Source organism: Dioscorea cayenensis, chromosome 9 (genome assembly GCF_009730915.1).
Source record: "Dioscorea cayenensis subsp. rotundata cultivar TDr96_F1 chromosome 9, TDr96_F1_v2_PseudoChromosome.rev07_lg8_w22 25.fasta, whole genome shotgun sequence".
Classification (NCBI taxonomy): Eukaryota; Viridiplantae; Streptophyta; class Magnoliopsida; order Dioscoreales; family Dioscoreaceae; genus Dioscorea; species Dioscorea cayenensis.
The window spans coordinates 5247404-5260355 of NC_052479.1; the positions used below are offsets into that span (position 1 = coordinate 5247404).

The 12952-nt window shown below is 32.5% G+C and overlaps 2 protein-coding genes across 3 annotated transcripts; both read right to left on the reverse strand.

Moving 5' to 3' along the window:
- Positions 1-1971: 1971 nt before the first annotated feature.
- Positions 1972-3521, reverse strand: LOC120268307 (cyclin-D3-2-like). Its single transcript, XM_039275753.1, is given in 3 exon segments — positions 1972-2628; positions 2723-3214; positions 3216-3521. Coding segments are annotated over 3 exon segments (933 nt in total). The 5' UTR covers positions 3450-3521; the 3' UTR covers positions 1972-2421.
- Positions 3522-8146: 4625 nt separating this feature from the next.
- On the reverse strand, positions 8147-12137 carry LOC120268290 (protein DCL homolog, chloroplastic). Of its 2 annotated transcripts, none has more exons than XM_039275734.1 (3): positions 11762-12137; positions 10979-11093; positions 8147-8765 (listed from the first exon to the last, which is right to left on the reverse strand). In XM_039275734.1, the coding sequence occupies exons 1-3, from the start codon at positions 12088-12090 to the stop codon at positions 8601-8603; spliced, it is 609 nt and encodes a 202-aa protein (XP_039131668.1). In that variant the 5' UTR covers positions 12091-12137; the 3' UTR covers positions 8147-8600. The 2 variants fall into 2 exon arrangements, with proteins under 2 accessions (XP_039131668.1, XP_039131669.1); XM_039275735.1 differs by lacking the exon at positions 8147-8765 and adding an exon at positions 9409-9905.
- Between the last annotated feature and the right edge of the window lie 815 nt (positions 12138-12952).

Here is a 12952-nt window from a genome sequence, read left to right on the forward strand (position 1 = left end):
CAACCATGAAATATCAAATTTTTTTAAAAATTAAAGATAACTGTGTGCATATACACATATGTATATATATATATATGTATGCATGTACATAAATAAGAGACAATGACATGAAATAAGAACAATTTAAGGACCACTAGAACTCAGGTTTGGTTTCTTGGTCCACGCAAACAAGTCAAATAAATAAATAAATAAATAAAAAGAAATGGAAAGGTTTGAACTCCAAAGTCACTCACAAGAACAGTAAAACATAGAACACAAGTTCTTTACTAAGGACAATAGTGGTTGTGATCTCTTAAAATAAAGAGAAGATCACTAGTTTTCTAATCACTATTTTTAATAATAATTATTATTATTTTAATTTCTTTATGTTTTCAATTATTTAATGTTTGATTAGCATTAATTAAACTTAAAAAGGATTGTTAGTGTTGGTTCTCTTTGGCATGTTGTCAGTATAGAACCCTAAAAAATGTCCATGGCATGCTAGGGTTTTGTCTTGGAATCCTTGCTTTCTTTTTTTACACTGTTCTTTAAAGTCAAACAATTCATTTTTTTCTCTTTATAATAATAATAATAATAATAATAATAATAATTCACATGATAAATTTTGGTTCAAAATATATTATTCCTTTTATAACATTGAATTATCTCAATCTACTAATCATGTTATTCTTTATAGAAGTTCAAAACAGAGCGTGTTTTATTAGTTAATTTATTCTCTAATTATTTCATATGGATTAATGAATTCATATTTGATCTATAATTACTTACTTTAATCCTAAAAGCGTAAGTTGTCAAAAGTGTGGTTAACTAATCTTATCTTATTGACTTTATTGAATAAGATTCAAATTGTTTGAAAACAGCTCAAAACTTTCCATTAAAGTTTAATATCACTTCAAAAATCAAACAAACCCAAAGAAAAAAACACAAACAAATAAGATTAAGTCATTTTCCAACTTCTTTTTCCAAGACATTAATTCTTCATGCACCGAAAATCATAAAAATTATTAGTCATTTTAACATTAACCTTTTTAATGACAAATGAATACTGAAGATTATAGAGAGTCTCAAACATGTTTTCTAAACCAACCCTTAATCTATAAAAACGACATAATCGGGTAAATACAAGTGAAACTATGATTATTTTTTTATTTTGAACATCTAACTTTAATTTGTATTATTTTAGTCATTCAATTTTAATTTGTGCTCACCAAAAAAAATACTAAAAGGATTTTGGGTAGAACTTGATGACATGTGTGCTATAATTGTCACATTAACACCAATTTGCCTCTCAATTAGCATACACAGTAACACGGACATAACATGCCATTGATGAAGAGCATGTGATCACTCTTATTAATATACAGCACATGGAACACTGGGGCTCTCTTTGATAATGTGACATATTTTAATGTTGAAATGATAAATTCAGCATATATGTCATTAAATTCTCTTTGAGAATCCACTCGATCTCTCTCAGTGAACACAAATTGAATTTGAATAACCAAAATGATACAAATTGAAATTTCATGATTAAATTGAAAAATGACTATAATATCATATCCACTCAAGAAACTTTTTTTTTTAAATTATTACATCTTCACCAGGTGAGAGAAAGTTCAACTCTCAATCTCCTGCATAGAAATTAAATGTTTTAATTGTTAAACTATTAAAGAAAGTTCAACAGTTCAACTCTCAATCTCCTGCATAGAAATTAAATGTTTTAACTGTTAAACTATTATTGCAGTGGCAAAAATATCATAACTAACAAAATACTTTTTATTTTTATTTTTATTTTTTTTTTGGCCCTTCCATATTTTTCTTTCTTTTCTTTAGTTTTGGACATTTTATTATTTTAGTTAGTTAACCCTAAAGAAACACATCCACAAAAATTGAAAGAACAATAGAACAAAAAGGAAAGAAAGAATGAAAACAACAAGACTGTCAAGACTACAAGAGAGAGAGAGAGCAATGGATAGATAAATACAGAGAAGAGAAATAAGACAAAGGTGTTATCTTTGTTTTTCACTGAAGAAAATGCCAGCCATCTCTGCTCTTTCTCTCTTCCTCAAATAAAAAAAAGCAAAATTGCTCCAAAAGAAAGAGCTCTATCAACCTCCCCAACACTCCAAATCTCTCAAGCAAACAGAACAAAGATGGCAAGCAATCTCCTTCTCTTCAACATCAACACTACAACCATTTCCATCATTCCAAATAAACACAGAGCTAACTCTTCCTCATTCCCACCAAACATTAAACACAACACACTCCAAACAACACCAAACTAGTTTCACTACTACTACTACTACTACCACTACTACTATTAATATTACTACTAGTGATACTAATACTACTAAGACTAATTGAGTAGACTACCAAGTCTGATCAAACTAGTTCAGTGTTGCTTCTTGTGTTGCATTCTTATTACTCTGAGCTTTGTCGAGGCCTTTTCGAAGGCCGGTCGGGGGATGAAGGGACCGATGAGCTCTCGCAGCTGAAACATGAGCCGATGACGGCGTTCGGGCTGGCCGGGCATGACGGAGAGTATGAGAAATGGTGATTCAATGCAATGTGTTTGTGGGTGTGCTTTGTGGCTTCTTGGATTACGTGTAAACACTCTTCAATGTGATCCTGAAATTCAAGAAATGTGGGGAAATTTTCAGAGTGTTTGTATAAATTGGCATTTCATCAAACAGTTTTGTGTGCATTGAAATAAAGGTCGGACCTTTGAGGCGTTGAGCAATGAGAGTGAGCTCTGGATTTGTGGGTCTTGGTCGTCGCCAATGGAGTGGAGAATGGCGGCGGAGGCCCAGGCGGAGGGAGGATGCTGGACCCATCGCCAGTCGGAGATGGCGGAGAGGAGGGAGGAGGCGCAGGAAAGGTTGAAGTTTGGGAGGAGGAGGTCGATGAAGCTGAGAGGAGTGACGGGGTTCATGCGCCAGCCGAGAGAGGAGAGGATGAGGAGCTCCATGCGGCGGACGGTCTTGGGCTCGAAGAAATAAGATCCATGGCCGCCGCCGTCGTCGTCTTCGGCGCCGGCGGCGGCGGCAAGGGATTGGAGATCGAGGAGGAGAGGGACGTGTTGTTCTTCGACCTTGGCGGCGAGGGAAAGGCAAGCAATGGCGGAGAGGCGTGACATCCATGGCTTATCAGGCTGGAGATGAAGGCCAGGGCCAGCTCCAGGGAGGAAGCAGCGATCGAGGTAGTTGACAGCGAGGAGAAAGAGTCGTCGGGGAGAAGCCGATCCGTGCAGTGGCTCTGGCGAGCCATAAGACGATCTGGGAACGGGAAGCGGGGGAGTAATGGGCGTCAACACCGGAGAAGTGGTCGGAAGGGTGGGATTCGGAGGAGAGGAGGTGGGAGAGATGGGGATGGAAGTCATCAGGGTGAGGGGTGAAGCGAAGAGGGGAGGAGAAGAGGATGGGGGGTTCAGGGCAGTAGAGAGAGTCCATAGAGAGAGGGAGAGGATGTTCATGGCGTGGATGATGGTGGTGGAGAGGAGAAGGACGCCATGGATGAAGATGAAGATGAAGAGAAGGTGTTTGTTGAAATGCGGAAGAGAAGAAGAAGAAGAGATGAAAAGAGAGAGAGAGAGGGACTACTACACACTGTCACACTGCTTCACTGGCCACTCTCTTTTATTTCTTTTTAATAAATGAATAAATAAATAAATTATTATTATTATTACTAATTTATTTATTGATTTATTTTTGTATGTGTGTGTATTAGTTGGACTGAAAGTGAACAGGGAATTTTTGTTTTTTTAAAGCATTTTGGAAAAAAATGTGGGGTTAGAAACTTTCAGAGTTGATGCTCTGAATGGAGTTAAACAGCTTGAAATTTATTCAAAAGTTATAATTTTTTAAATATTTTTTAATAATATATATATAATAGTATAATTTTAATTTTAATAGTGTATAAATTGTGTTAATTATTTATTTATTTATTTTTTTACTGGAATGGAGACAAGTTATGTATTAAGAATATGTACAAGAGTGGAGTTAATCCCTCTTTATATTCTTGCGCCCTTCACTTTACGTATATCAAATTTAAGATTGTGTATATACTAAATTTTAAATTTGTTCTTTCAACAAGGATAAACACCTTACGTATTTAGGGGAGTGGGTGACAATAAACCAAACACATTACTTAAGAGATTAAGTGAGAATAGATCAAGAGACTATTGGATGTGTTAATTGTTTTAAATGTAATTTAAGCTATAAATGATATTTTAATCTAGAGCTAATTTTAAAGGTGATCTATTTAATTTTAAACCCAACTTGTAACAGGAGTGGGGAAATTATATTTTAGACTGATTATAATTTTAATTCAAGTGAAATAGATAACCAAGATTTTTTTTTATTTATTTTAAATTTTCGATTTTATTACGTAAAACTTAAATAGAAAAGAGACCAAGAGGTTTTTTGTGAGAGACGCGAGAGATATTAGAGTAGAGATGGGTAATAAATTAAATTTTATGTGAGAGACGCGAGAGATATTAGAGTAGAGATGGGTAATAAATTAAATTTTATGGTGTTTTAAAATAAATAATTTTTTATTTTATTTTTTTAACAATGTCGTTTTTTGTTGCCACTGGTTTATGAGCTTTTTGTGCAAACCATGTTGACCATGGAAAGATTTGTCTTTTTTCAATTTATTATTTGAAAAAAATCTATAGAGAACGTCTATTTTATTTCATTATATTTTAAAAATAAAAAACACCAACAATTTTTTCTTTGCTTGATTTATTATGTGGACTTTAACTTAGTGCCGACACATTGAGCATTATATCAATAATTAATATCCATTTGGTAGAGAAATAAATGGAGGATTCATATTATGATAAATCTATATGTACTAGATTTAATAAATTATAGAATTAAAATGAAGAAAAACCTCAATAAAATTTTCAAGATCAATTTCAATGAATATTTTTATTGAAAATTTTGAATATCTAACCGCTTCATGTAGTGTTATTTTCAAAAAGCGTCACCGAACAACATTATTAAATCATTGACAAATGCAAACATCAATGATATTCTTAGGAAAAAAAATTTGATTGTTGTTAATTTTAGAAAAAAATAAAAATAAAAACCTATTTGATACTTTAATATGAGAAGGTTAAAACTTAAGTCAACCAAAATGAAAAAAAAAAATTGATACAAAAAAATACTTGAAATTTCATGTTTGTCTAGGGGTAAATATGTAAAACATTTTTTTTAAAGAAGTAATTATATGTTTCATAAATAGTAGATGATAATGTCTCATCCAACTTTTGTTGCAATTGCTTTGTTGTTGTCTCCATACAGGAAAAAAAATGGTTACAGTACCTTTGTCTACTTTTTACAGTTTCTGTTTCCCTCCCAAACATTTCAGTTTTTTAGCTTCATTTTTAAAAAAAAATTATTCTATTTCATAATAATATGTATATTTTTTTCCCCATAAAATTACTTGTTTTATTTTTAACTTATAAATTGAAAAAATTATAACCCTAACTCCATATAAAAAATAGCAACTCCGTGAGCTCAAATTGAAAACTCAAACTCCTAATTTTAATTGGTGTTGACATCCCTAAAATAATTTGAAGTTAATATTAATTCTAGTAGTTATAATTTTTATTTTACAAAATATTATCATAAAGCAAAGAGAATGAGATAAAAAATTTTATATAAAATTTCAGAGTGGATTTAATTCAAAATCAAATAACACTTTCCCGCTTCAAAGACAAATGAATATTTAAATTGAAAAAACTTAGTCCACCTCGGTGACTTCTCTACCATTTCAAAGTGAATGCCTTTTAATGATTTTTTAAAAACAATTAATTAAAAATAACACCACTGGTAATCATAGTTTCAAATATACAGAAAGAATAAATAAAAGAACAAGATGAAAACAATAATAAGGGATTAGATTGATGCTAATGATAAGCAGATAAGTTTAAGAAGTCCATTTAAAAACAAACACAAGACCTGAATACCAGGCTTTCTCCAGCAGCAGCATCATCTCAAAATAAAGCAAGAAAGAATAATGACTGCACAAAAATCACTTTGTACTTTGTTAATGACACAATAAAAGCAATTCTTATTCAACAAATCAAGAGATCATCATCAATCAAACACAAATTCACCAAAAAAATATAAATAAATATAAGTAAGTAAAAAAATTAAAGCAGAACAACAACAACAACAACAACAACAAGTCCTCTCTAAAGTTTTTAAACCAAGTAACAGTGAAAGTCAGCAAGAAAGCCACAAACTTTGAACCTGAAAGAGTCTCACCAAACAAAAGGCAACACTCTAATTGCCAAATGAAAACAATACACTAACTTTTCTTTTCTCCCTCCTTTTGTTTTTGTTTTGTTTCTTTGCTTTATTCTTTTTTTTTTAAATTTTTATTTTTTATCTCTATACCTTTAAAGAAAGAAAGAAAGAAAGCAGGAAGTCCAAAGCATTCATGACTTTGGGGTTTGCAACCAGAGATGATTTCATTAGCAAAGCTGCAGAAGCCTTAATACTGCAACACTTACCTTTCTTTGTTGAAATGGGAATTACCAGTCTGCCTATACACTTCCCCATGCATATCACTTTAAAAAGAAGAAAATGCAACTCAAGTCCCTATGCTCTCTCTCTATACATCTATAACTATATATATATTTATATATAAATATAAAAATACACATTTGTGTGTGTGTGTATATATATCTATATCTCTCTCTCTCTCTCTCTCTCTTTCATATGGTCTATTCTTTCTCTTTCCTATCTTTAGTGGGAATAAAGGGAGTGAAGATTGGTGTGGAAAAGTAAGGCAATGGAGAACATGAAATAGTAGACTTCCTAATGATCCTCTTTTCCTACATCTACCAAATGTGTCCTTACTGTCATGCTCTAATCCTGTTTCTAAAGTCCAACAAGTAATGACTTTCTATGTTGAGAAATAAAATTCTTATTTCCATGATGAGATGTTTATACTAACCATGTGAAATCAATGTCATATGTGGAAAATTGTCTGAATCCTGTTCCTAAGGTCCCAACAACAAGGAGTTTGAATTTTCTTTGCTGAAAAAACATAAAATCACAGTTCTAAGTGAGATGTTTACAGTATATTGAATATGTGAGATTCAATGTTATATGTGGAACCTTGTCATATTCCTATTTCTAAAGTTCAATGACAAAGACATTTTTTTTGTCAAAAAACTAAAATTCTAGTTCCATGTGAGATGTTTACAGTAAACTACATGAAAACAGTGTCAAAAAATAAAAATCATATTTCTATATGAGATGTTTAAAGTGAACTATGTGACATAAATGTTATATGTGGAGAATTGTCCTGTGGTTTTAGCAATTCAAACATTTACTAATATTTGCAAATCTAAATGTCTAGACTAATGATGACTTGAATAGTCATCATTGATAGCTAAAATAATGTAGGTGCTTTCATATAAAGAGAAAATGAAATGTGAAATTGCATATGATAAGTCATTTCTATTCTTTCATTTTGTTTTCCTCTATCTACAATCAGTCAAAGCACATTCTTGTCCTGCTATTTCCAAGGCAAATGAATATGAAAATTAAATCAAGTCAACCTAGAAATTCCATGCATCATGAATTATAGACTTTGGAGAATTTAAAAATTATCAGACAGTGCTTTTTTTGGGCAAAAAAAAGGTGGAAAACATTAAAGATGCAATGCATGTAATGAAGATAATTAACTAATGAACACTTTCCTAAATGAACCAAGTATGATTTTTCATGAACATGTCTTTCACTTTCTTCTCTTCCTTTCTTTTGCTTCTTCTAATCTGTCTCACAAGAAATGGCCTTAATCTGATGATATTTAATCTGCCAAATTCCAGTAATGCTTGTGAGAAGACATATATTCCTTTGCAAGGCCCCTTTTGCAAATGCTACGAAAATAAGTGCTTACGGTTAAGAGAAAATAAAAGAAAAATAAAATGAAAAATCCTAAAAGCTTTAGTTTTAACTTGCTTGAGCATCCAAGCATTACTTTTCCCTTTTGTTTAATTTTTCCGCTTAACTCTATTTTCCATCAATGAAAAACATAACCACAATGCAGAAACATACATGACAGTTATATCAGGAAGTGAATCCAGCATTTCAAAATCATGCAGTTAAACTAAGAAACATCGTAGAAGGAAGAACAATGATTTTCTCAGTTAAAGGCAAAATACGGAGACCATTTAAGCACCATCTCTGCAATGCGACAGTTCTACAATATAAAACTAAAAACAACTATTAATAGTACCAAATACAAACAACAGCTAGTAAAATCTTAAAACTCAAACTCATCATACGCCTGACTTGCATTATGTTGGATATGATACCTTCCAATCAGTAACGCTGCGCGACCTTAATTTGTTAAGTGCACAGAATATCACAGATTGAGGAGGTCAAACATCATTCTTTCAGCATCCCCTTATGTATTACAACGTTTGCCGGATTATTTTCCTGCTGAATTTAGAAGATTGGGCAAGTGGTACACCAGACGAATCATATGTAGTCTGTCAACCATCTACCTCAAGAACCAAGGATCGGATTGATGGAAGTCATGAGCAACACAACAAGCTAAAGTAGTAAATAAAACCATCAGCTACGTTTGAAATGTTCACGAATGAATCTCTCAGCATAAGTGGGATACTTTTCCCGTATGTATGCTCGAAGGCACTTCTGGTATGAAAAGTCTATCCAGCCACCATCAGTACGTACAACAAAAAGACATCTTGAGTTTCTAAACTGTGGGTGCCTATCAACCTTGCAAAATAAGACACAATTTAAATTCATTACATAATTCATTTTCCATTGTGGTGATGTAGAAAATAATTCATGAGTAAGGATACACAAAAGAAAGAGGCTTTATTATAATGATAAGTCAAACAAAGTAAATATATATATATATATATAAAACAGTATGCTTAACTAAAACAATTTTATGATGTCGGTCAGCAAGATGCCGAAGTTACTAATTTTATAAACAGTATGCTTAATTAAAACAATTTTATGATGTTCAACTTGATAAAATAAATGAGAAGACCTAGGAAACCAAAGGAATAAATAAACAACAATAATATGGTAGGAAGCGAATAATATAAAGTGGTGGGTTAAGGGTAATATTTGTTCTATCTAATACAATCAGTTTAATGATTTTTACGCCTGCTTTATCTAAATAACAATATGTACCTGCTAAAAAGGATAATAGCATTCTACGTATGCCATAAACTCCTTAAAATAAGTTTCTACATTTAATAATTAGAATATCATATATAAAAATCAACATAAAACCTAAAATCCTATGTTGGATCATCAAATTGGTAGCCAAGAGATGACATTGAGTAGCTCAAGCCTATGGCATATCACGTTATGCTATAGGCACACTACATACATATGAAAAATTTCTACAAGTTGAATGTTAATCATAATTATATATCTGAGAACAAAGCTTTTCCCTTCCTATTATGGTGAAAGATTTACTTCTTTATACACATGCCACAAGGAACTCAAAATCATATTTTCCTTGTTTCAATAGCATCACATTTAGGAGAGTGATATCTTACAGTAAATAACATTTAGAGATAGATACACATTCTTGAGGGCTTCTATGATTCAGCTGCAATGTTCACCAATCAATCAACTGTTGGACAAAGAACCACCAAAATCATGTCATCTGTAATTTGCCCCTATCCGCTTCATCCTCAGAAACTTTCTGTGTTTTCTATGTAAATGAGGCATTTAGATGTCTAGAGTCTCCGAGCAAGATTCTTTAAGGATAGCTCATGCAGACTAAGAAGAGATAGGCTGCTTTGAGTTTTTATGCTCCAAGCTTCTGCATCAGTTTTATACATTATTCACTTTTCTTGATGCTACTCCAAATTCAATTACGATACCCTTTTTATTCTACATAAGATGAAAAGAAAATTCATTGGCTTGGAGATCAGGAAGAGGCATGTAATAAGGCAATATAGCACGTAATTCAAAATGCTTTACCATATCTCATTTCCAGTTTCATACAATTTCCCAATGGCCCCATCACCTTAATCATTACCATGATCTTAGCAATGAAAAATTTAATTGTGATAAGGTTGAGCCAAAGCATTTTATTTCAACCTTTCCCTAGTTGAACAAATAGACCATGTGCCATCTTTTTTTAGACCATAGAGAAAGCAACTTTTTGTTCTTTCCTTGTGATTAGATATCAGAGATCACATTGTTAAGGGCACCTATACCTAAACTATTGAATTTTAAGCCTGAAACTACTTTTTTTCAGCACACATGTGGCATTCTGAGCCAAAAGATCATCCTGTTGCATTCTTATGTGAAGAGTTTACTCAGCTTACATTTTAGAGTTCAATGTGTTGGTCGAGCTGATGTCAGTCTGCGGCCAATCATTCAATATTTGGAGATTTACATATATGAGATGCATATAGCCTAGCTAACAATGAAGAATAATAGATTTCAAACTAAACATGTTTTCAGTGTTGTTTTGGTGAAGAATCAGCATCTACATCATTATAATAGCTTCCGCATGGGCAGTTTCCAAATTGCACACAATGATGTTGACATAAAAGTCACAATAGTTGTTCAATTTGACAAGGGGCACTAGAGTCAAATTTGTTATAAGGAACATAAGACGTAAACTCATAAACAAGCTTGATCTATTTTGAACCTAATATAACCTTTCACCACTCACACTAAGAAAACTTCTACTCGCCAGAACCTATATAATATTTGGTTCTATTAATATGAATTGCATGACAGCTGCATTTTATCTTCTAATCACTACAAAATAAATTGAGGTCATTTTAAAAATGCACAAAAATATGTATTACTTAAGAACATTCATTTAATTCATAAATGAAAATACATATAAATGACTAAGCTTCAGCTTTCAATCATTATTTAATGGTGAAATAGTAATGATTTGAAGAAAACCAGAAAAAAGAAATGGCCCAATATGCACTTTAGCTTACCATTATAGAATCCAGTCCACAACCAATTTTATCTTCTGAATGTGGATGATAAGCAAGAAGCTTTTCTGTCACTTCCTTCTCATCTTCATCAGTCAGACATTCCCCATCTCTATATCTGTTTGGAAAAACAATCATTAGATGGAAAAGAAAGGCTGAAGGAAAATATATATACAGATTCGTCGTGCATATATTCAGAACATGTTAAATAAGAAAGCAACTTTTTATTAAGTACACAAATTGCAAACTGCAAACATAGAAGAAGCATGAACCATGTATAGAAGTACAAAGTTGCTCAAAAACACCAACTTCATGAGCTGAGCCAAGAATTTCAAACACAATTATCGTAAATAAACCACAAAGTGTGTTGAGTGACACAACACACAGACAGATGTGTTATTCTAGCACTAAAGTGGCATTATACAGATTGTGTTCCAATGTCCAAAAAGAAAATCCTAGAAATCATGGAAAACATGGCAGTGCCTTATTTCTCAGATCAACAATGTTCCACAATTGTTTTGGTGCAAAACGAGCTCTTTTCTTCTCCATTTCCTCCCAGCATGAATCTTTCGAGCAATTTATAGTTTGTTCCTTTCAAAAAAAATAAAGAAAGAAAGAAATCCAAGAATATCTCACTAAATTGCATAATCACAACAATTATCCCACAAATGAATGCGTATATATCAAACAATTCCATTCGAATAAACTAAGCATCACAACATGGAAATTCCTCCTAAAAAGACAAAAAAAAAAAAAAAAATCTCTTTTTAGGGTTTAGATCAATACCTATTAGAATGGAGTATCTCCTTGACAAAGAAGACAATGGGTTCAATGTCTTCAAGGATCTCCACCTCCCGATCCTTCCACTTCCGGTACTCCGGATGATCCACACACTGCTCCGAAGGAGGCTGAGTTGTCGCCGGGGGAGTAGTGCCGAATTTAGGGCGGAAGGCTTCCTTATTGGAAGAGAAGGTGGAGGCGCCCTGCGACGGAGAAGAATCAGCAGTGGAGAAACCGGCGGCGAGGCACCGCAATGGTAGCGCGCTTGCTGGCCGGAACCGCAGCAACGGTGCTCGCCGGAGAAGCAACGAAGCTGCCGTGGCGGCGGCGGCCATGGAAACGATGGAAATCAAATCGCGAAGTACTCTGTTCACAAAACCCAATTTTTAGGAAATATTATTTCAAATAAATAAATAAATAAATAGAAACTTTCCTAATCTAAATTACTTAAATAATCACAAATTATTTTTCAATTATCCGGGTCAAGTCCTCGACGGTTATTTTTATTTGTCTATTTTAGAAATTTTCTTTAATTTTTTTATTAATCCATTTAAAAAAATTATGAAATATAATTTCTTTTTCAAATTTATCGTTTAAGCGATGCTATTTTTAGTAAATAAAATTTTTAAATAGGTTTCTCGAATGAATGAAGTGGATGTAAACTTGTCATCCAAATCATCATTCACGTCATTATTTTTTATATAAATTTTAAATTTAAATTTAAATCTTAAAAATTTTTAAATTCTTAATTTTTTTAAAAAAATTATAAAACCATATTTAAAATTTGATGACCAACATACGGGTAGAATACCGCTCTCATAGAGCTTGTATGGGTGTAATAAAAGTTATTCCCACATCATGTGGCTTGCATAGTTTTTTGGTATTTTCATACAGCCTCTATGCATGGTTTTTTGATGCTTTCACATAAGGGCTGCATGCTGGCTCTATAGTACTGATAGGGATAAACATCAAAAGTCGGCTGTTTTGCCCAAAAATTGGCTCGAAAATGCGGTTTTTGGGCTTTTGATGCTTCCTTATGCCCTACAAAGTAAATAGTATTGTAATATGTGGAAAAATGATCAAAAAATAAATAAATAAATAAATAAATAAATAGGTGGCTCTTATGGCTCATTCATTGATGGCTCTTGGACATTACAAAAATAGGTCCTAAGGTGAATTTAGGAAATCATTCTCACT